Genomic DNA, 23233 nt, shown 5'->3' on the forward strand with positions numbered 1-23233 from the left:
TGTGGCTGGCTGACTGACTGACTGGTGTGGCTGGCTGGCTGACTGACTGGTGTGGCTGGCTGACTGACTGGTGTGGCTGGCTGACTGACTGGTGTGGCTGGCTGGCTGACTGACTGGTGGGCTGGCTGGCTGGCTGGCTGACTGACTGGTGTGGCTGGCTGGCTGACTGACTGGTGTGGCTGGCTGGCTGACTGACTGGTGTGGCTGGCTGGGTGGCTGACTGGTGGCTGGCTGGCTGACTGACTGACTGGTGGCTGACTGACTGACTGACTGACTGGTGGCTGACTGACTGACTGACTGGTGTGGCTGACTGACTGACTGACTGGTGTGGCTGACTGACTGACTGACTGACTGGTGTGGCTGACTGACTGACTGACTGGTGTGGCTGACTGACTGACTGGTGTGGCTGACTGACTGACTGACTGGTGGTCTGACTGACTGACTGACTGGTGTGGCTGACTGACTGACTGACTGGTGGACTGACTGACTGACTGGTGTGGCTGGCTGACTGAAAGACTGACTGGTGTGGCTGGCTGACTGGTGTGGCTGGTGTGGCTGACTGACTGGTGTGGTGTGGCTGACTGACTGACTGACTGGTGTGGCTGACTGACTGACTGACTGGTGGTGACTGACTGACTGACTGACTGGCTGGCTGACTGACTGACTGACTGGTGGCTGACTGACTGACTGACTGGTGTGGCTGACTGACTGGTGTGGCTGGCTGACTGACTGACTGGTGTGGCTGGCTGACTGACTGACTGGTGTGGCTGGCTGACTGACTGACTGGTGTGGCTGGCTGACTGACTGACTGGTGTGGCTGGCTGACTGACTGACTGGTGTGGCTGGCTGACTGACTGACTGGTGTGCTGGCTGACTGACTGGGTGTGGCTGGCTGACTGACTGACTGGTGTGGCTGGCTGACTGACTGACTGGTGGCTGGCTGGCTGACTGACTGGTGTGGCTGGCTGACTGACTGGGTGTGGCTGGCTGACTGACTGGTGGTGTGGCTGGCTGACTGACTGACTGGTGTGGCTGGCTGGCTGACTGACTGGTGTGGCTGGCTGGCTGACTGACTGGTGTGGCTGGCTGACTGACTGGTGTGGCTGGCTGACTGACTGACTGGTGTGGCTGACTGACTGGTGTGGCTGACTGACTGGTGTGGCTGACTGACTGACTGGTGTGGCTGGCTGACTGACTGGTGTGGCTGACTGACTGACTGGTGTGGCTGACTGACTGACTGACTGGTGTGGCTGACTGACTGACTGGTGTGGCTGGCTGACTGCGGTGGCTGACTGAGTTGCTGATGACTTATTTATTTTGGTAAGAAAGACGACTGTGGTTCGAGTTGCCTCTTGAAGGTCTTTGTGCTGTAGCCAGCCAGTCTGGCCTTAAGGGCCTGTAGCCCTTAGTTAGCCTTTAGTTGGTGGCCGGTAGCCTAGTGGTTAGAGCGCTGGACTTGTAACCCGAAAGATTGCTGGATTGAATCCCCGAGCTGACAAGGTAAAAAATCTGTCGTTCCGCCCCTGAGCAAGGATTCAGAGAGGTTAGGTTAAATATGGAAGACACATTTCAGTTGAATGCATTCAGTTGTACAACTGACTAGGTATCCCCCTTTCATTAGTTAGCCTTCTAGTTAACCCTTTAGTTAGCCTTCTAATTAACCCTTTCGTTAGCCTTTTAGTTAACCCTTAGTTAGCCTTTTAGTTAACCCCTTAGTTGGCCTTTTAGTTAACCCCTTAGTTGGCCTTTTAGTTAACCCCTTAGTTGGCCTTTTAGTTAGCCTTACCTGTTACGTTCCGCTCTGGGTTACCAAATAGTTGTATCAGTGTTGTGCTCATTAGGGGGCGGCAGGTAACCTAGTGGTTAGAGTGTTGGACTAGTAACCAGCAGGTAGCCTAGTGGTTAGTGTGTTGGACTAGTAACCAGCAGGTAGCCTAGTGGTTAGAGTGTTGGACTAGTAACCAGCAGGTTAGCCTAGTGGTTAGAGTGTTGGACTAGTAACCAGCAGGTAGCCTAGTGGTTAGAGTGTTGGACTAGTAACCAGCAGGTAGCCTAGTGGTTAGTGTTGGACTAGTAACCAGCAGGTAGCCTAGTGGTTAGAGTGTTGGACTAGTAACCAGCAGGTAGCCTAGTGGTTAGAGTGTTGGACTAGTAACCAGCAGGTAACCTAGTGGTTAGAGTGTTGGACTAGTAACCAGCAGGTAGCCTAGTGGTTAGTGTGTTGGACTAGTAACCAGCAGGTAGCCTAGTGGTTAGAGTGTTGGACTAGTAACCAGCAGGTTAGCCTAGTGGTTAGAGTGTTGGACTAGTAACCAGCAGGTAGCCTAGTGGTTAGAGTGTTGGACTAGTAACCAGCAGGTAGCCTAGTGGTTAGTGTTGGACTAGTAACCAGCAGGTAGCCTAGTGGTTAGAGTGTTGGACTAGTAACCAGCAGGTAGCCTAGTGGTTAGAGTGTTGGACTAGTAACCAGCAGGTAGCCTAGTGGTTAGAGTGTTGGACTAGTAACCAGCAGGTAGCCTAGTGGTTAGAGTGTTGGACTAGTAACCAGCAGGTAGCCTAGTGGTTAGTGTTGGACTAGTAACCAGCAGGTAGCCTAGTGGTTAGAGTGTTGGACTAGTAACCAGCAGGTAGCCTAGTGGTTAGAGTGTTGGACTAGTAACCAGCAGGTAGCCTAGTGGTTAGAGTGTTGGACTAGTAACCAGCAGGTAGCCTAGTGGTTAGAGTGTTGGACTAGTAACCAGCAGGTAGCCTAGTGGTTAGAGTGTTGGACTAGTAACTGAAAGGTTGCTAGATCGAATCCCTGAGCTGACAAGGTAAAAATCTGTCATCTGCCCCTGAACAGGGCAGTTAACCCACTGTCATTGTAAATAAGAATTTGTTCTTAACTGACTTGCCTAGTTAAATACAGTCAATAAAAAGTGTAGATCTGAAGGACCTGGACATGATGAACATGGCAGATCTCCACAAGCTTTCCTCTCTGATAGGCTAGGGGGATGTCCTCGGGTGGACACCAGTGACTAGACTGGGCCCTAGGGGATGTTTCTGGATGGATGTGTTTTTAGCACATCTGTTTAGTGTCTACAGGAAGTGGCCAGGAACTGACAGGGCTGTAGAGTTCCTGAGCAGTAAGCCCTGTGTGTACACAACCTAAGCCATAGCTGTTATTCTACTGTACATCTACAGCTCTGTATATGACTGGAGCTTTGGTGAACTGCTTCTCTAGGCTTCTTTATCTTACTGAAGCTCTTCAATAGGCTGTTTACACAGGCAGCCCGATTAGAATCTTTTTTTTTCTCACTATTTGGTGTTTAGACCAAATTTTCACATCAGATGTATTTTTTCCCCAAAGCACAGGGGGAGCTTTTTCCCCAAAGCTGATCTGATTTGTCAAAAGTCAAATAAAAACTGTTTATCTGAATTGGACTGCCTGTGTAAACATAGCCATAGTACCTGTTCATCTGGAATCTGTTTTAATGTTGATCTGTTAAGTGTTTTCTGCTCCACAATGCATGTCTAGACTCCAGATTCATCGTGTTGGTTTGTGCTGCTGCTATTAGCTGAAAAGTGATCTGTGCTGTCTCACCTAGCCAATTAAAGAGGAGAGATACAACAAAAAGCATTGTTATTGGAACAGTTTAAAAATACTGTTTCTGAGACCTGGTGTTTTCTCTATCAACCCCCCTGTGTCTTTAGGAACCTGGGGAAGAATGGCCTGTCCAGCAGCAGTATCCTCCTTGATCAGTGTCCCCCGCCCAGGCCCCCTGCCCCCTCACCCTCGCTGCCGAAGGACAAACTCAACCCCTCCACACCCAGTGTCTACGTGAGTAAATAGCTGTGAGGGTTTTTACTCATGTCTGTATGTTGGGATTAGGGTTTCCGTTAGCCTGTAATAGTCGGCTTTTGGACTATTTTTATTTTTAGAAAAGCAGATGAATGAAATTGGCGCTGGCCAATTGTCCGGGAGAAGAAGAAAAAATCCCACTGTGAAATGAGTCTTTTTATCCTCTTGAATTTGCAGAATTTAGTGGAATTAAATTGGTATGTGTAGGCTACAGTATATTCATTATATATCTTATTTATCATACGGATACAACATACAGATACAGAGGAGCAGTAAATCTGTCAGACAGCGTGAGAGCTGCTGCTGCAGCAGCATCTCAAACAACCATCAGAAGGCAGGTTTCATCAGCGTGAGAGCTGCTGCTGCAGCATCTCAAACAACCATCAGAAGGCAGGTTTCATCAGCGTGAGAGCTGCTGCTGCAGCATCTCAAACAACCATCAGAAGGCAGGTTTCATCAGCGTGAGAGCTGCTGCTGCAGCATCTCAAACAACCATCAGAAGGCAGGTTTCATCAGCGTGAGCTGCTGCTGCAGCATCTCAAACAACCATCAGAAGGCAGGTTTCATCAGCGTGAGAGCTGCTGCTGCAGCATCTCAAACAACCATCAGAAGGCAGGCTTCATCAGCGTGAGAGCTGCTGCTGCAGCATCTCAAACAACCATCAGAAGGCAGGTTTCATCAGCGTGAGAGCTGCTGCTGCAGCATCTCAAACAACCATCAGAAGGCAGGCTTCATCAGCGTGAGAGCTGCTGCTGCAGCATCTCAAACAACCATCAGAAGGCAGGTTTCATCAGCGTGAGAGCTGCTGCTGCAGCATCTCAAACAACCATCAGAAGGCAGGTTTCATCAGCGTGAGAGCTGCTGCTGCAGCATCTCAAACAACCATCAGAAGGCAGGTTTCATCAGCGTGTCACACGCCACTTTGCAATGAGCTGACGGCAGTAGGCTGTGCCTACTTAAGTGTTTGAAACCTGAACATTTTAAAACATATGAGGCATGTCTTCAAAGTAGCCTATTAGATCTCCTCTCTTTCTACATTTCTAACAGATATTTGAATCTTTGTCACCGTTTGTGTGACAGGCACCCTTTTGACACTGTGGTTTCCTGCCATTTGCATTATGGAACAAATATTCACTTGTAGCCTACTACTGTCTTGTGCGCATTGCTGCGCTTGTAATGTGAATAAATAATAGCTTATTAATATTTTAAGATAAACGTTCTGATCTGTTGTGTCAGACTTACTTTTTAAAGTTGCATCCTCGACCTGCATGTTCTGTTATTATGAATTACCATATTCTAAGTGTGATGTCACTCTGAGCACTGTGGGTGGACGCCCTAATCAGGTTATGCGTATGGGTCCGGCAGATTTCTCCAATTCCGGTAAATTTAAAATGTTGCCCGTCAAATATCCTGCGCCACATTTTCCTAACAGAAACCCTGGTTGGGATTTCATTCCTGTGCTGGGCTCTATGGCTGGCCTGGGCTCTATGGCTGGCCTGGGCTCTATGGCTGGCCTGGGCTCTATGGCTGGCCTGGGCTCTATGGTCTTAGTGTAGTGTTTATTACAACTAATGGTCTAGTGGCATTTCAAGTCAAAAGTCAACATTTAGTGCAGCAGGTGGGCTGGTGGTTAGAGGGGGCTGGTGGTTGGGGGTGGGCTGGTGGTTAGAGGGGGCTGGCGGTTAGAGGCGGGCTGGTGGTTAGAGGGGCACAGGTAGTAAAAGGTGGGCTGGTAGGCTAGTGGTAAGAGCGTTTGGCCAGTAACTGAAAGGTTGCTGGTTCAAATGCCCGGGCTGACAAGGCTCTGTCGATGTGCCCTTGAGCAATGCACTTAACCCTAATTGCTCCTGTATGTTGCTATGGATAAGAGCATCTGCTAAATGACTCAAATGTAAATAATTTGGTAGTCAGTTGGTTACAGTTTGGTAGTGTGGTTTGGCTATACTCGACATTAGTGTGTGTGGTCTCTGATCTGTCTGTTTCTCCCATGGTGTGTAGCTGGAGAATAAGAGAGATGCCTTCTTCCCTCCGCTTCATCAGTTCTGCACCAACCCCTCCAACCCTGTCACTGTCATCAGAGGGCTGGCCGGGGCGCTCAAACTGGGTGAGTTACACACACGGCTGGCAGTCATATACTGCCATTACACACAGTACTGCTGCTGGTGGCTTTCCAGTCCAGCAGAATGAATACAAGTCAACTGTCTAGTCCTTCTGTCTCATTTTTGTTTAACGTAGTAAAGCTATGTGTGTGTGTGTGTGTTTGCATTCATTCACTGGCTTGGGGGGGGTGTGTGTGTGTGTTTGCATTCATTCACTGGCTTGGGGGTGAGTGTGTGTGTGTTTGCATTCATTCGCTGGCTTGGGGGTGTGTGTGTGTGTTTGCATTCATTCACTGGCTTGGGGTGTGTGTGTGTGTGTCTGTTGAACAACTTTACATGTATGAGAACAGCACCACCTGCAGGCAGAGAGTGTCATTACATTCAATGTAGCATGTGGAGTAAAGTATTTGCTGCATATAAAATATATTGGCTCCCTCACTCCATCAGTTCTCTACTGTTGCATGCCACATCAACACACACTGGATAGGTGCAGTGTTTTACAGGGTCAGTCATAGTAGTATGATAGGTGTTGTTTTACAGGGTCAGTCATAGTAGTATGATAGGTGTTGTTTTACAGGGTCAGTCATAGTAGTATGATAGGTGTTGTTTTACAGGGTCAGTCATAGTAGTACGATAGGTGTTGTTTTACAGGGTCAGACATAGTAGTATGATAGGTGTTGTTTTACAGGGTCAGTCATAGTAGTACGATAGGTGTTGTTTTACAGGGTCAGTCATAGTAGTATGATAGGTGTTGTTTTACAGGGTCAGTCATAGTAGTATAGGTGCAGTGTAATGTGTTGTTTTACAGGGTCAGTCATAGTAGTATGATAGGTGTTGTTTTACAGGGTCAGACATAGTAGTATGATAGGTGTTGTTTTACAGGGTCAGTCATAGTAGTATGATAGGTGTTGTTTTACAGGGTCAGACATAGTAGTATGATAGGTGTTGTTTTACAGGGTCAGACATAGTAGTATGATAGGTGTTGTTTTACAGGGTCAGACATAGTAGTATGATAGGTGTTGTTTTACAGGGTCAGTCATAGTAGTATGATAGGTGTTGTTGTACAGGGTCAGTCAGTCAGACATAGTAGTATGATAGGTGTTGTTTTACAGGGTCAGACATAGTAGTATGATAGGTGTTGTTTTACAGGGTCAGTCATAGTAGTATGATAGGTGTTGTTGTACAGCGTCAGACATAGTAGTATGATAGGTGTTGTTTTACAGGGTCAGACATAGTAGTATGATAGGTGTTGTTTTACAGGGCCAGTCATAGTAGCACGGCGCCCCTGGAAGAAATTAGCCGCTAGTGCACCTGCTTGAAACTCACTCAAAATATCTGGATGGATAAATAGTTTGTATTTCATTAAGCTAGAGTGCTTCTGAACTCTTTGTTTTACTGCACTGGGAAATACTTTTCAGCCATGCTGTCAGGAATTAGCTGAAGTGACATATTTTTTGCAGCTGCAAGTTGTGAGTTTACTAAACATCACCTTTCTCTTTTTATCTCTCCACTTTTCCTCATTTCCCATCCCTTTCTCTGTCTCCCACTTCTTTCCTCTCCCTCGCTGTTTTCCCTCCCTCCACCCTTCTCTCTCTGTCTCTCTCTCCCTCCACCCGTCTCTCTCTCCCTTCACCCTTCTCCCCCACCCTGTCCACTCTGTCAGACCTGGGTCTGTTCTCTACTAAGACCCTGGTGGAGGCTAACCCAGACCACCTGGTGGAGGTGCGGACTCAGCTGTCTCAGCCCACTGATGAGAACTGGGACCTGAGCGGCACCAGGAAGATGTGGCGCTGCCAGAGCAGCCAGTCACACACCACCATCGCCAAGTACGCCCAGTACCAGGCGTCGTCCTTCCAGGATTCACTACGGGTTAGTAGAGGGAGCGGCTGAAGGATACAGGCACACAGACAGACCGACACAGAGAACCATCACTATTGCAAATGCTCTCAATACAAGACCTTGTTGATTAGAGACTCAAGGAGTTTTGAGCTGGGTCCTGTTCTCTGAAAGGCTGTGTGTTCACTGTGCTGAGAACCAACCCCTGTCAGACACTGAATATTCACATGTTCTCTCCTCACTCTGTCACTCAAACTAGACAACGTAAATCTATATTGAATGTATTTCCCAGGAGGAGAAGAAGATGGAGCTGGAAGCAGAGGCAGCCAACGCAGAGAGGTAAGATGCCCTCTCTGTCTCTGTCCCTCCCTCCCTGGCCGTCTCTCTCTCTCTCTCTCTCTCGGTCTGTGTGTCATATCGCTCTGCTCTGTCTAAACTACATCTCCCATGATCCTGCAGTGTGGCGTGCCGGAAGAAAGGGCCCTTCAAACACATCAAGTTTGGCACCAACATCGACCTGTCTGACGATAGGAAGTAAGTGTTCCACACAACTCTCACTGACAACATTATGTAGTTCTGTTAACGAGAGACTTTAGTTTGACCTTTTCATGTAAACCAGATTGATTATATCATATGGTCCAAAAACAGACTGGTTAGGGTCTACAGGTGGAGCTGTCTCCAGACCATTTGGTTGTAGAAACAGACACGAGGTATGGCTTAGGGAGAAGGGACAAGGGCTGGTTTTGGATTAGGCATTGTTATCATGATGAGGATCTCTGAGGTTGGGTGCGGTGTGAGTTTAGTGCTGACCCTTGCCCTCTGACCTCGTCCAAGGTGGAAACTGCATCTGCAGGAGCTCAGTAAGCTGCCAGCCTTTGCCAGGGTGGTGTCTGCTGGAAACCTGCTCAGCCACGTAGGACACACCATCCTGGGCATGAACACTGTCCAGCTTTACATGAAGGTCCCTGGGAGCAGGACGCCAGGTACACACAGACACAGATGCACTCATACACACTGTACACACACACACACACACACACACACCTAAATGCAACACAAACACCAGACCTGGGTTCAGATACTATTTCAAATAACAACGTTACTTTCACATTTCCAAGTAAATATTGAAATGTTTTTTTTTTTTTTAAGACGAGGAGTTGAATATTGTAATGTATTTAGAAATACTCAAATACACTGACTCAAATGAAGTCCCATGCATTTAACCCAGGTATTTGAGCATTGGGCCAGTAACCGAAAGGTCGCTGGTTTGAATATGTGAGCCGACAAGGTGAAAAACCTGTCAACGTGCACTTGAGCAAGGCACTTAACCCTAATTTGCTCTAGGGACACCATACTACTATGTCTGACCCTGTAAAACAACACATTACACTGCACCTATCATACTACTATGTCTGACCCTGTAAAACAACACCTATCATACTACTATGACTGACCCTGTAAAACAACACCTATCATACTACTATGTCTGACCCTGTAAAACAACACCTATCATACTACTATGACTGACCCTGTAAAACAACACCTATCATACTACTATGACTGACCCTGTAAAACAACACCTATCATACTACTATGACTGACCCTGTAAAACAACACCTATCATACTACTATGTCTGACCCTGTAAAACAACACCTATCATACTACTATGTCTGACCCTGTAAAACAACACCTATCATACTACTATGACTGACCCTGTAAAACAACACCTATCATACTACTATGACTGACCCTGTAAAACAACACCTATCATACTACTATGTCTGACCCTGTAAAACAACACCTATCATACTACTATGTCTGACCCTGTAAAACAACACCTATCATACTACTATGACTGACCCTGTAAAACAACACCTATCATACTACTATGACTGACCCTGTAAAACAACACCTATCATACTACTATGACTGACCCTGTAAAACAACACCTATCATACTACTATGTCTGACCCTGTAAAACAACACCTATCATACTACTATGACTGACCCTGTAAAACAACACCTATCATACTACTATGTCTGACCCTGTAAAACAACACCTATCATACTACTATGACTGACCCTGTAAAACAACACCTATCATACTACTATGACTGACCCTGTAAAACAACACCTATCATACTACTATGACTGACCCTGTAAAACAACACCTATCATACTACTATGTCTGACCCTGTAAAACAACACATTACACTGCACCTATCTGTTGTATGTGACAATAAAACATAATAAAATACTTAAAGTGGTTGATTCACATTATTTGAAAGTACTCAAATACACAGAAAATATGTATTTAAATAACAAATAATCATATATTTGATTCCAGGTCTGACACACAATTTGTTTTTTTGTAGTCATTTTGTTTTCTGAGGTATCTGTCTTGTCTTTTAGGTCACCAAGAGAACAACAACTTCTGTTCAGTGAACATCAACATCGGCCCGGGGGACTGTGAGTGGTTCTCTGTGCCCCAGCCTTACTGGGGAATCATCAACGACTTCTGTGAAAAGTACGTCAACAAAAATCTCCTGCTTCTAGCTCAACACAAAGTGCATCTCCTACCTCTGTCTTGATAACAGCCAATACACTCTGAAGTCACAGACACGTCTAACTCTGCTTTGACTGTCGTGGACCTAATGCTAATAAAAGTAGAATAATTTTTTCATATTTTCATTCATTGGTGATGTAACAATCATTCATTGGTGATGTAACAATCATTCATTGGTGATGTAACAATCATTCATTGGTGATGTAACAATCATTCATTGATGATGTAACAATCATTCATTGATGATGTAACAATCATTCATTGATGTAACATTCATTCATTGAGGATGTAACATTCATTCATTGAGGATGTAACAATCATTCATTGAGGATGTAACAATCTATTTGATGAACTGCAAGGAGTCGGCAGTATTTGTATTTCTAACATCCTGTGTGTCTCTCTCCTCCAGGAACAACATCAACTTCCTGATGGGTTCATGGTGGCCCAACCTGGAGGACCTGTACGAGGCAGATGTCCCTGTCTACCGCTTCATCCAGCGCCCCGGAGACCTGGTGTGGCTCAACACGGGCACCGTCCACTGGGTCCAGGCCATCGGCTGGTGCAACAACATCGCCTGGAACGTAGGACCCCTCACTGGTAAGACGGGGAGAACAAGGGGATATACTTACTATGAACATGCACTGCTGTTTTATGGGTTTTAATGCTGAATTCGTTGGAGCATCATTTAAATATGATAGATGGATTCTGACAAGCCTTGACATTGTGAAATTGAAATGATATTGTCATTAATTACCCCCCTTCTACCTTCTCCCTCTCCCCCTCTGTTTCCCTCACTTTCACTTTATCTTTCTCCCCCGCTTTCTCTCTCGATCTCTCTTGCGCTCTCTTTCTGTCTCTCTCCCTCCCTCCCTCCTCAGCGTACCAGTATAAGCTGGCAGCAGAGCGATATGAATGGAATAAGCTGCAGAGCGTCAAGTCCATTGTCCCCATGATACACCTCTCCTGGAACATGGCCAGGAATATCAAAGTCTCCGACAGCAAGCTCTTCCAGATGATCAAGTGAGTCTCACACACACACACACACAATTCCCTTTCGCGCGGCCTCTCACTCATACACACCTGCGCTCGTGCACGCACACACACACCTAACCCCTGTGTGTCTCGGTCTCTGCTAGGTACTGTCTGCTGCGGACATTGAAGCAGTGTCAGATGCTGCGGGAGCTACTGCAGGTGTCAGGCAAGGAGCTGGTGTGGCACGGCAGGACCAGAGACGAGCCCGCACATTACTGCAGCATCTGTGAGGTACACACACACTGTCCTTGTGGGGCCCAAACAATTGATTCCAATTCAAAAATCCTATTTTCCCTAAGCGAGGTTTCCGTTAGCCGGTGATGATTTTTTTTAAAGGAGGTATAGCCGATAATGTAAAACTGTTGCCGACCAAAATGACCGGGAGAAACAATTATCCCCTTACAAAATAATGCTTTTTATTCATTGATGGTAATACCACTTCATAGAAACACAGTTGACCGTCATGCTTATCAGTCTATTGGTTAATTTGCCTAATTTACTAGAAATAAATTGGCCAGTTTTTTTTTTTTTTTCTTCGTTAGTCACCATCTTATTTGTCCAACACAACTATCACATGCACACAGCATACAGAGTCTATTCTGAGTGGGATTTCTCCTGCTGCTCCTCAGCTGGTTGCTGCTGGAGTAGAACATGTAGTTCTCCTGCTGCTCCTCAGCTGGTTGCTGCTGGAGTAAAACATGTGGTTCTCCTGCTGCTCCTCAGCTGGTTGCTGCTGGAGTAAAACATGTGGTTCTCCTGCTGCTCCTCAGCTGGTTGCTGCTGGAGTAAAACATGTGGTTCTCCTGCTGCTCCTCAGCTGGTTGCTGCTGGAGTAAAACATGTGGTTCTCCTGCTGCTCATTGTTGCTGGAGTAAAACATGGTTCTCCTGCTGCTCCTCAGCTGGTTGCTGCTGGAGTAAAACATGTGGTTCTCCTGCTGCTCCTTGTTGCTGGAGTAAAATGTGGTTCTCCTGCTGCTCCTCAGCTGGTTGCTGCTGGAGTAAAACATGTGGTTCTCCTGCTACTCCTCAGCTGGTTGCTGCTGGAGTAAAACATGTGGTTCTCCTGCTGCTCCTTGTTGCTGGAGTAAATGTGGTTCTCCTGCTGCTCCTCAGCTGGTTGCTGCTGGAGTAAAACATGTTATTCTCCTGCTACTCCTCAGCTGGTTGCTGCTGGAGTAAAACATGTGGTTCTCCTGCTGCTCCTCAGCTGGTTGCTGCTGAAGTAAAACATGTGGTGCTCCTGCTGCTCCTCAGCTGGTTGCTGCTGGAGTAAAACATGTGGTTCTCCTGCTGCTCCTTGTTGCTGGAGTAAAACGTGGGTGCTCCTTGTTGCTGGAGTAAAACATAGGGTTCTCCTGCTGCTCCTCAGCTGGTTGCTGCTGGAGTAAAACATGTGGTTCTCCTGCTACTCCTCAGCTGGTTGCTGCTGGAGTAAAACATGTGGTTCTCCTGCTGCTCCTTGTTGCTGGAGTAAAACATAGGGTTCTCCTGCTGCTCCTCAGCTGGTTGCTGCTGGAGTAAAACATGTGGTTCTCCTGCTACTCCTCAGCTGGTTGCTGCTGGAGTAAAACATGTGGTTCTCCTGCTGCTCCTCAGCTGGTTGCTGCTGGAGTAAAACATGTGGTTCTCCTGCTGCTCCTCAGCTGGTTGCTGCTGGAGTAAAACATGTGGTTCTCCTGCTACTCCTCAGCTCCTTGTTGCTGGAGTAAAACATGGGGTTCTCCTGCTGCTCCTCAGCTGGTTGCTGCTGGAGTAAAACATGTGGTTCTCCTGCTACTCCTCAGCTGGTTGCTGCTGGAGTAAAACATGTGGTTCTCCTGCTGCTCCTTGTTGCTGGAGTAAAACATGGGGTTCTCCTGCTGCTCCTCAGCTGGTTGCTGCTGGAGTAAAACATGTGGTTCTCCTGCTACTCCTCAGCTGGTTGCTGCTGGAGTAAAACATGTGGTTCTCCTGCTGCTCCTCAGCTGGTTGCTGCTGGAGTAAAACATGTGGTTCTCCTGCTGCTCCTCAGCTGGTTGCTGCTGGAGTAAAACATGTGGTTCTCCTGCTGCTCCTCAGCTGGTTGCTGCTGGAGTAAAACATGTGGTTCTCCTGCTGCTCCTCAGCTGGTTGCTGCTGGAGTAAAACATGTGGTTCTCCTGCTGCTCCTCAGCTGGTTGCTGCTGGAGTAAAACATGTGGTTCTCCTGCTGCTCCTTGTTGCTGGAGTAAAACGTGTGGTTCTCCTACTGCTCCTTGTTGCTGGAGTAAAACATGGGGTTCTCCTGCTGCTCCTCAGCTGGTTGCTGCTGGAGTAAAACATGTGGTTCTCCTGCTGCTCCTCAGCTGGTTGCTGCTGGAGTAAAACATGTGGTTCTCCTGCTGCTCCTCAGCTGGTTGCTGCTGGAGTAAAACATGTGGTTCTCCTGCTGCTCCTCAGCTGGTTCCTGCTGGAGTAAAACATGTGGTTCTCCTGCTGCTCCTCAGCTGGTTCCTGCTGGAGTAAAACATGTAGTGCACAATTTAACCAGATCTATTTTTATTTCTCAACTGGTAGTTGAAGCACGCCTCCCATTCACCATTCAGGTGCAGGCAACAGGATATCTGCGTTTCACCCACCATTTAACAATGTGAGCTGGAGGCAGTATGTATTTTAAAACATACTTTGTTTGTGTCCTGACTGTTTTACTTAATGTTATGAGGCATGTCCTACCTTGCTTCAAATCCGACCATGGAAACGAGGCATTTTTTTTTTATAAAGGAGAATGTGCGTGAGTTTCAAGTTTGGGGACGCTTACCATTGGTTTTCATGTAAACTTTATTTCGTTGTCCAGAAGCCAAAGGCACAATCCTGTTCGTATCAGCAACCCATCCTAGTTGTCACATCACCAGATTACCACTCTTTCTAAGTTTCTAACTGTTCAGATATGGAACTACTATCAGGTGCGCTGTTCAGAAGGGTGTTTTTTTTTATCGTAAATTACATTTTGGCAAATGTTTAACGTTTTCTTGGCTGCTTCATTAATCGTGTTGCATGTTCTGTTAAGATGCATTATCATATTGTAAATGTGATTTGTGTCATTCCGAGCACTATGGGTGGACACCGTAATGGGCTTATGCACCCAATGCATATGGTTCAGTAGAATTTCTCAAATGGATTGTAAATTAAAATCTTCCGGTCGCATTGTCTGGCGTCACCTTTCCCAAATGGGAACTCTGCCCCTAATTAGCGTTAGTGTAATGAATGGAAGCCTGTGGGTATCTGCTAGAATGCTTGTCAATGCTAGCAGATACCATAGACTTTCAGTCATTCCGCGAACACTAGACACTGAGGCATGCAAATTGTGGGGATGACTCTGGGGAAGTAACTAAAGGGCCTCGTTGCCACAATCCCGAAGTATCCATTTAACCCCTAAACCCTAAACCTAAACTTAAACCCTAAACCTAACCCCTAAACCTAAAATAGCCTTTTTCCTTGTGGGGGCTGGCGAAATGTCCCCTCTTGTCTGAATTTTCCTTGTTTTACTCTCCTTGTGAGGACTTCTGGTCCCCACAACGATAGTAAAAGCAAAACAAACACATGTACCTCTCCTCACACACTCACTCTCGCCCTATTTCCAGGTGGAGGTGTTTGCCCTACTGTTTGTAACCAGTGAGAGCAACAGCAGGAAGACGTACGTGGTGCACTGTCAGGACTGTGCCCGTAGGGGGAGCTCTAACCTGGACAACTTTGTGGTGCTGGAGCAGTACAAGATGGACGACCTCACACAGGTCTACGACCAGTTCACACTCGTAAGTCAACAAGGACACGAGTGACTATATGATGACCAGTAGGTTAACACTAGACCAGCTAAAGCAGCCATTTTGACTGCTCGTGAATTTAAAACCATTTATTGCTCTGCCATGCCCCCCCGTCTTTGACTTTTTCTATAATCCACACTGTCATTGTTAGAATCTTAATGTCACAAACAGAACTGGAGTTCTAACCAGCATGCCATTTTATGAATGGTTTTCCTCCTCCTTCCCGACAGTAGGGCATGCTCTGCTCCTTCTCACAACAGTGGAAGGTACGGTGCCCAGTTGATACCCTGGGCTTCCGAGTGGTGCAGTGGTCTAAGGCACTGCATCTCCGTGCTAGAGCCGTCACTACAGACCCTGATTCGATTCCAGGCTCTATCACAACCTGCCGTGATTGGGAGTCCCAAAGGGCGAACCTAAATTGTACCGAAACTAATTTCACACATATAACAGATTAAATAAATGAAGAAACAAGTATGATGGATGAGAATGGGGGAGAATGGATGAGCGAGGAGAAACAAACCATGCATTATTGTGTAATCACCAATTGTGACCGACCGTCTCGATTCGTTCGGTCTTATGTAGCAAAATTTTAAATTGTGTATTTTACAATCGATAAAAGTAGAGACTCGGAGCTCTAAAATTATATTTCATACACTACAGTTGAGGAACAATGGGAAAGTAATTCTGCTTTGAAAGTTGATACATTTGTTAAATCACTTTTGAGAAAATGGCCTTTGATGTTTTGGCACTACTACTGGAGAGCTCATCTTTGTCTACAACCATTCAGTATCGTTCACACCATCTTAAGCTTTAACCCCACCCATCTCTTTAAGAATTCACATGTGAGGCTGTGTACTAAACAACCAAAGATTAAAAGACTAAAGGTTGATTTATACTACGGGTGTGTTCGTAAATTTCATCTGGAGTGCCAGAGTGTTTTCTGGGAGTTTGTAAAACTGAGTGTTCTAACAGAGCTGGGTAGGCTGTTTTTATGTTATCCAGAGCTTTGGTGACTGCAACTGTGCTGTTGGCAACAATTTAATTATGCTTTTTTGCCAACGTTCACTGACACAGGCCATATTCAACGGGTGTTGAGCGTTCGTAAATGTGCCAGTTATTCTGTGCTCTAGCTAGCTAGCTAGCTAGCTAGCTAGGTAAACAATGAACAATAATCCCAACTCAAAACATTACTAACCTGAATTAATCTGCAGGTAGCTAACCAACCAGGTTCAATGTTAGCTAGCTAACATTAGGCTATAATTAGCAATGCAAATGGCTTTGCTTTGAATATGTAATCCAGAGACGGGTGATTTATACAACCGCCTGCTGTGTGTTCACTTTTCGTTTGCATATTTGCAATCAAACAGGCAGAATTATCTGCATTTCCTTAGCTGTCATACTCTAATTCCACTGATTTCAAAACTTGGTCCACCAGACAGTGGAGAGCAACACTTATGTAGTTCTACTATGTGATATCTTTTTTTTTTTGTCCCATTAGAAAGGATTACCTACACATACTGACCACATATATTATAGACAGAAGCGGCTACATGGCAGACCAATCCGAACTCATCTCTCGGCATGTCCAGCCCACTCATTATCTCAGCCAATCATGGCTAGCGGGAAGTTTGCCAACTTTTTACGTGGCTAAACCAACAATTTTATTTGTATTTACAGATGGCATACAAGTTTGTTGTATGCCATCTAGCGCGCGGAACCCCTCAACAACATTCCGCTGAAAAGGCAGTGCGCGAAATTCAAAAATATTTTTTTGAAATATGTAAGTCCAATACAGCAAATGAAAGATAAACATCTTGTTAATCTACCCATCGTGTCTGATTTCAAACATGCTTTACAGCTAAAGCACAACATATGATTATGTTAGATCACCGCCAAGTCAAAAAAAACACACAGCCATTTTTCCAGCCAAAGATAGGAGTCACAAAAAGCAGAAATATAGATAAAATGAATCACAAACCTTTGATGATCTTCATCAGATGACACTCATAGGACATCATGTTACACAATACATGTATGTTTTGTTCGATAATGTGCATATTTATATCCAAAAATCTCAGTTTACATTGGCGCCTTACATGCAGTAATGTTTTTATTCCAAAACATCCGGTGATTTTGCAGAAATACTCATAATAAACATTGATAAAAGATACTAGTGTTATTCTCAGAATTAAAGATAGACTTCTCCTTAATGCAACCGCTGTGTCAGATTTTTTAAAAACTTTACGGAAAAAGCATAATCTGAGAATGGCGCTCAGAACCCAAAACAGAAACTGTTTTCTATCCAATACTAATAATAATATGCATATATTAGCTTCTGGGACAGAGTAGGAGGCTATTCATCCAAAAGTGAAAATGCTGCCCCCTATCCCCAAAAGGTTATTAAGGCACATCAAAGTTCACATATTCCAGAAGGTATTTCTGCCAAAAAACAGATTTAAAAAAAAATCTAATTAAAGTTTAAGTTCAAATGGCTCTCCTGTGACGCGCGACATACACCTAGTTTCCTGAAATAAGTCATATTTGTGATTGAAAAACAGGAAGGGCCATTATTTTGTGTTGGTATATTCTAATTATAATCTCAATGTTATCTACACAGTATCAGTAGTTTTCGGTCTACTGACTTAGAGTATATAGTGAGAGTGTGCGTAATTTGCAATGGTAAGAAGACCAAGATGCTGCTACAAGATATTAATAAAAATGCCAAGAGTATACAAAGCTGTCTTCAAGGCAAAGGGTGGCTACTTTGAAGAATCTAAAATCAAATATATATATATAATTTTTGATTTCACGTGTTATTTCATAGTTTTGATGTCTTCACTATTATTCTACATTGTAGAAAATAGTTTAAAAAATCAAGAAAAACTCTTGAATGAGTAGGTGTCCAAATTTTTTAACTGGTACTGTATATACATACAGTGCCTTGCGAAAGTATTTGGCCCCCTTGAACTTTGCGACCTTTTGCCACATTTCAGGCTTCAAACATAAAGATATAAAACTGTGTTTTTTTGTGAAGAATCAACAACAAGTGGGACACAATCATGAAGTGGAACGACATTTATTGGATATTTCAAACTTTTTTAACAAATCAAAAACTGAAAAATTGGGCGTGCAAAATTAATTATTGCAAAGTTCAAGGGGGCCGAATACTTTCGCAAGGCACTGTACATAGTTTTCAGACCCCTTCCCTTTGTTCACATTTTCTTACGTTACAACCTTATTCTAAAATGTATTTAATGTTTTCCCTCTTCAACGTACACAATACCCCATAATCACGAAGCCAAAACTGGTTTTTAGATTTTTTTGCAAATACATTATAAATAAAAACCAGACCTTATTTACTGAAGTACTCAACCCTTTGCTATGAGACTCAAATTTGAGCTTAGGTGCATCTTGTTTCCATTGATCATACTTAATGTTTCTACAACTTGATTGGAGTCCACCTGTGGTACATTTCTTTTGATTGGACATGATTTTGAAAAGCACACACCTGTCTATATAAGGTCCCACAGTTGACAGTGCATGTCAGCAAAAACCAAGCCATGAGGTCGAAGGAATTGTCTGTAGAGATCCGGGACCAGGTACCAAAACATTTCTGCAGCATTGAAGGTCCCCAAGAACAGTGGCCTCCATCATTCTTAAATGGAAGGAGTTTGTAACCACCAAGACTCTTCCTTGAGCTGGCTAAACTGAATAATCATGGGAGAAGGGCCTTGGTCAGGGAGGTGACCAAGAACCTGATGATCACTCTGACAGAGCTCCAGAGCTCCTCTGTGGAGATGGTTGTCCTTCTCTGATGGGAGAACCTTCCAGAAGGACAACCGTCTCTGCAACACTCCACCAATCAGGCCTTTATGGTAGAGTGGCCAGACGGAAGCCACTCCTCAGGTACATGACAGCTCGCTTGGTTTACCAAAAGGCATCTAAAGGACAATGAGAAACAAGATTCTCTGGTCTGATGAAATCAAGATTGACTGCCATGTATCACATCTGGAGGAAACCTTACTACTACTGTGAAGCATGGTGGTGGTAGCATGATGCTTTGGGGATGTTTTTCAGCGGCAGGGACTGGGAGGCTAATCAGGATTGAGGGAAGGATGAACACAGCAAAGTACATCGAGATCCTTGATGAAAACCAGCTCAAGAGCGCTCAGGACCTCAGACTGGAGCAAAGGTTCCCCTTCCAACAGGACAATGATCCTAAACACACAGCCAAGACAATGCAGGAGTGGCTTTGGGTCTCAAAGTCTCAATGTCCTTGAGTAACCCAGCTAGAGGCCGGACTTGAACCCAATCGAACATCTCTGGAGAAACCTGAAAATAGCTGTGCAGCGATGCTCCCCATCCAACCTTACATACCTTGAGAGGATCTGCAGAGAAGAATGGGAGGAACTCCCCAAATACAGGTGTGCCAAGCTTGTAGCATCATACACAAGACAAGGCTGTAATCGCTACCTAAGGTGCTTCAACAAAGTACTGAGTAAAGTGCCTGAATACTTATTTAAATGTGATATTTCAGTTTTTATTGTTAATACATTTGCTAAAATGTCTAAAAAACAGTTTTTGCTTTGTCATTATGGGGTATTGTGTGTAGATACTCTGCCTGTCTTGAGCTCTCGCTAGCAAAGTTGCAACATTGTATCAACTCTGGGTTTCGGCCATTGAGTCTGTGACAGACATTTGTTTGCACACAGGAGAGAAGTGTTCTGGTATTTTCAATACATTTTGATAGATTCATCACCCTGAAAGAGAAATAAAAAAATGTTGTACAAGTCCACCAAGGAGGAGTATTTAGATGAAGTAATATTGCTTTCTTCATCTAATGCTTGGTCGAGTAGTTTGCATAGAAATGCTACAAAACCTAAAAATCAAGCTTGCTAAACTCAGCAAGGAAAAAAAATGAAGTCTTTCTAAGATAATTTGTAAAAATCCAAATAACTTCACAGATCTTCATTGGAAAGGATTTAAACACTGTTTCCCATGCTTTTTCAATTAACCATAAACATTCACCTGCACCTGTTGAACGGTCGTTAAGACAAGAACCGCTTACAGACGGTAGGCAATTAGGTCACAGTTATGAAAACTTAGCACACTAAAGAGGCCTTTTTACTGACTCTGAAAAACACCAAAAGGAAGATGCCCAGGGTCCCTGCTCATCTGCGTGAACGTGCCTTAGGCATGCTGCAAGGAGCCATGAGGACTGCAGATGTGGCCAGGGAAATAAATTGCAATGTCCGTACAGTGCGACGCCTAAGACAGCGCTACAGGGAGACAGGACGGACAGCTGATCGTCCTCGCAGTGTCAGACCACTTGTAACAACACCTGCACAGGATCAGTACATCCGAACATCACACCTGAGGGACATCTACAGGATTGGAGGTGGAGGGTCCGTCATGGTCTGGGGCGGTGTGTCACAGCATCATCAGACTGAGCTTGTTGTCGTTGCAGGCGATCTCAATGCTATGCGTTACAGGGAAGACATCCTCCTCCCTCATGTGGTACCCTTCCTACAGGCTCATCCTGACATGCCCCTGCAGCATGACAATGCCACCAGCCATACTGCTTGTTCTGTGATTTCCTGCAAGACAGCAATGTCGATGTTCTGCCATGGCCAGCTAAGAGCCTCGATCTCAATCCCATTGAGCACGCCTGGGACCTGTTGGATCAGAGGGTGAGTGCCAGGGCCCCACCTGCCCCCCCCAAGAAATGTCCGAGAACTTGCTGGTACCTTGGTGGAAGAGTGGGGTAACATCTCACAGCAAGAACTGGCAAATCTGGTGCAGTCCATGAGGAGGAGACACACTGCAGTACTTAACTTCTTGCGGATCATTGGGACGCTACAGATGCGTCACGAACGTCAGAAATGGCGATAAAATAAATTGCTTACCTTTGAAAATCTTCATCTGGTTGCAATCACAAGGGTCCCAGCTACATAACGAATGGTCATTTTGTTCAATAAAGTCCTTTATATCCCAAAAAAGTATGTTTCAATGGCACGCTTGACTCAGTAATCCACCGGTTTCCCTCGTTCAAAATGCATACAAAATTAATAAACTTCTTCTAAACAAGTCAAACAATGTTCCTAATCAATCCTCAGGTATCCTATTATGTAACTAAATTATCAAATTTAAGACGGAGAATACCGGAGACCATTACCGGAGATAAATAATGAAGTAAGCACACTCACCGGAATGCGCTACAAACACTACAGCCAAAATGAGAGCCACAAAATTCTAGATAATTTTTCAAAAAACCTGGGGGAAAAAAGCCTGAAACTCTTTCTAAAGACTGTTGACATCTAGTGGAAGCCCTAGGAACTGCAATCTGGGAGGCCTTCCTTTTATATTCCCATTCCAACCATTTGTATTTTTAAAAATCTGGAAGGATTGTCCTCTGAGTTTTCGCCAGTTCTGTTATACTCACAGATATTATTTTAACAGTTTTGGAAACCTTAGAGTTTTCAATCCAATACTACCAATTATATGCATATCCTAGCTTCTGGGCCTGAGTAACAGGCAGTTTACTTTGGGCACCTCATTAATCCAAACTTCCGAATACTGCCCCCTAGCACTAAGAACTTAATGCTGCTGGTGGCCAGATACTGTTACTTTTAATTTTGCCCCCCACCCTCTGTTCAGGGACACATTGTTCAATGTCTGTGGAACTTGTTCAATTTATGTTGAATCTTGTTTTGTTCATACAAATATTTACACATGTTAAGTTTGCTGAAAATAAACGCAGTTGACATTGAGAGAACGTTTCTTTTTTAGTTTAAGTTACTGTCCCAAGGAAGGAAGTTTAAACAAGTGGAAAAATGGACACTGAAACAGGATATTGACAAGCTAGATGCAGAAGGAAATGTGCATTATGCAAGGAGCCAACATTCACTTTCACTAAGCAATCATTCTTCCTTGCATAATTACTGCAGTCACTTCCACATGGTGTCAATAAGTGGGCACCCCTTAAAAAGCATTACCCACACATGGTGTCAATATGTGGGCACCCCTTAAAAAGCATTACCCTACACATGGTGTCAATATGTGGGCACCCCTTAAAAAGCATTACCCTACACATGGTGTCAATATGTGGGCACCCCTTAAAAAGCATTACCATACACATGGTGTCAATACGTGGGCACCCCTTAAAAAGCATTACCCTACATATGGTGGCATTCACAGTAGTAAGTCTACACACTAGTGAGTCAAAATTCATATTAGTTTTTTTTTTTCAAAAAAAGGTACTAGCTTGTTGATTAGTAAGTCTTCAACCAGTTTACATGAATCTCATCTCGCTCTCTCTCATCTCGTTCTCCCTCCACAGGCTCCTCCTTTGCCATCATCCTCTTGACGGTAACATTCTGTTGTTCTGAGGACAATAAGAATCCATGCTGTACTCCCAGAACCCACCGGAAGACCCTTTTCTGATATTCAGGAAGTGAGCCAGCAGTCCTCTTCTGCTTTCTGTAGATATTCCACAAGGCAGCTGGGTGAAAAGCTGTGTGTCTATGCAACCTGCCCAGAGTGGAGGTGAGGTGTCTCCTCCTAGAGGACTGGAGGGGGAGGGCATTACTCCTGCCTTCTCCACCAGTCGTGGTGGAAAAAGTACCCCATTGTCATACTTGAGTAGAGGTAAATATACCTTGATAGAAAATGACTCAAGTAAAAGTGAAAGTCACCAGTAAAATACTACTTGAGTAAAAGTCTACTATATGGTTTTAAACATACTTCAGTATCAAAAGTAAATATAATTGCTAAAATATACTTAATCAAAAGTAAAAGTATAAATAATTACATTTTTTTTATATTAGGCAAAGCAGATGGACACATTTTATTTTTTCATTTACAGATAGCAAGGGGCACACTCCAACACTCAGATATCATTAACAAATGAAGCATTTGTGATTAGTGAGTCTGCCAGATCAGAGGCAATAGGGATGTTCTCTTGATAAGTGTGTGAATTAGACCATTTTCCTGTCCTGCTAAGCATTTCAAGTGTAACGAGTACTTTTGGGTGTCAGGGAAAATGTATGGAGTAAAAAGTACCTTTTTTTTTGGAAAT

General features: G+C 44.6%; 1 protein-coding gene across 1 annotated transcript in view; it reads left to right on the forward strand.

Annotated features, from left to right (window-relative positions):
- Nucleotides 1-23233, forward strand: part of LOC112224689 (lysine-specific demethylase 6A) — a 94078-nt gene that overhangs the window by 70214 nt on the left and 631 nt on the right. Inside the window, 12 exon segments of the mRNA XM_042319944.1 lie at nt 3694-3820; nt 5840-5945; nt 7604-7809; nt 8069-8115; nt 8236-8310; nt 8611-8759; nt 10190-10304; nt 10753-10940; nt 11222-11363; nt 11480-11606; nt 14977-15147; nt 22496-22803. Coding sequence (XP_042175878.1) covers nt 3694-3820; nt 5840-5945; nt 7604-7809; nt 8069-8115; nt 8236-8310; nt 8611-8759; nt 10190-10304; nt 10753-10940; nt 11222-11363; nt 11480-11606; nt 14977-15147; nt 22496-22522 — 1480 coding nt within the window. The 3' untranslated portion in view covers nt 22523-22803.

Source organism: Oncorhynchus tshawytscha, linkage group LG03 (assembly GCF_018296145.1).
Source record: "Oncorhynchus tshawytscha isolate Ot180627B linkage group LG03, Otsh_v2.0, whole genome shotgun sequence".
Classification (NCBI taxonomy): domain Eukaryota; kingdom Metazoa; phylum Chordata; class Actinopteri; order Salmoniformes; family Salmonidae; genus Oncorhynchus; species Oncorhynchus tshawytscha.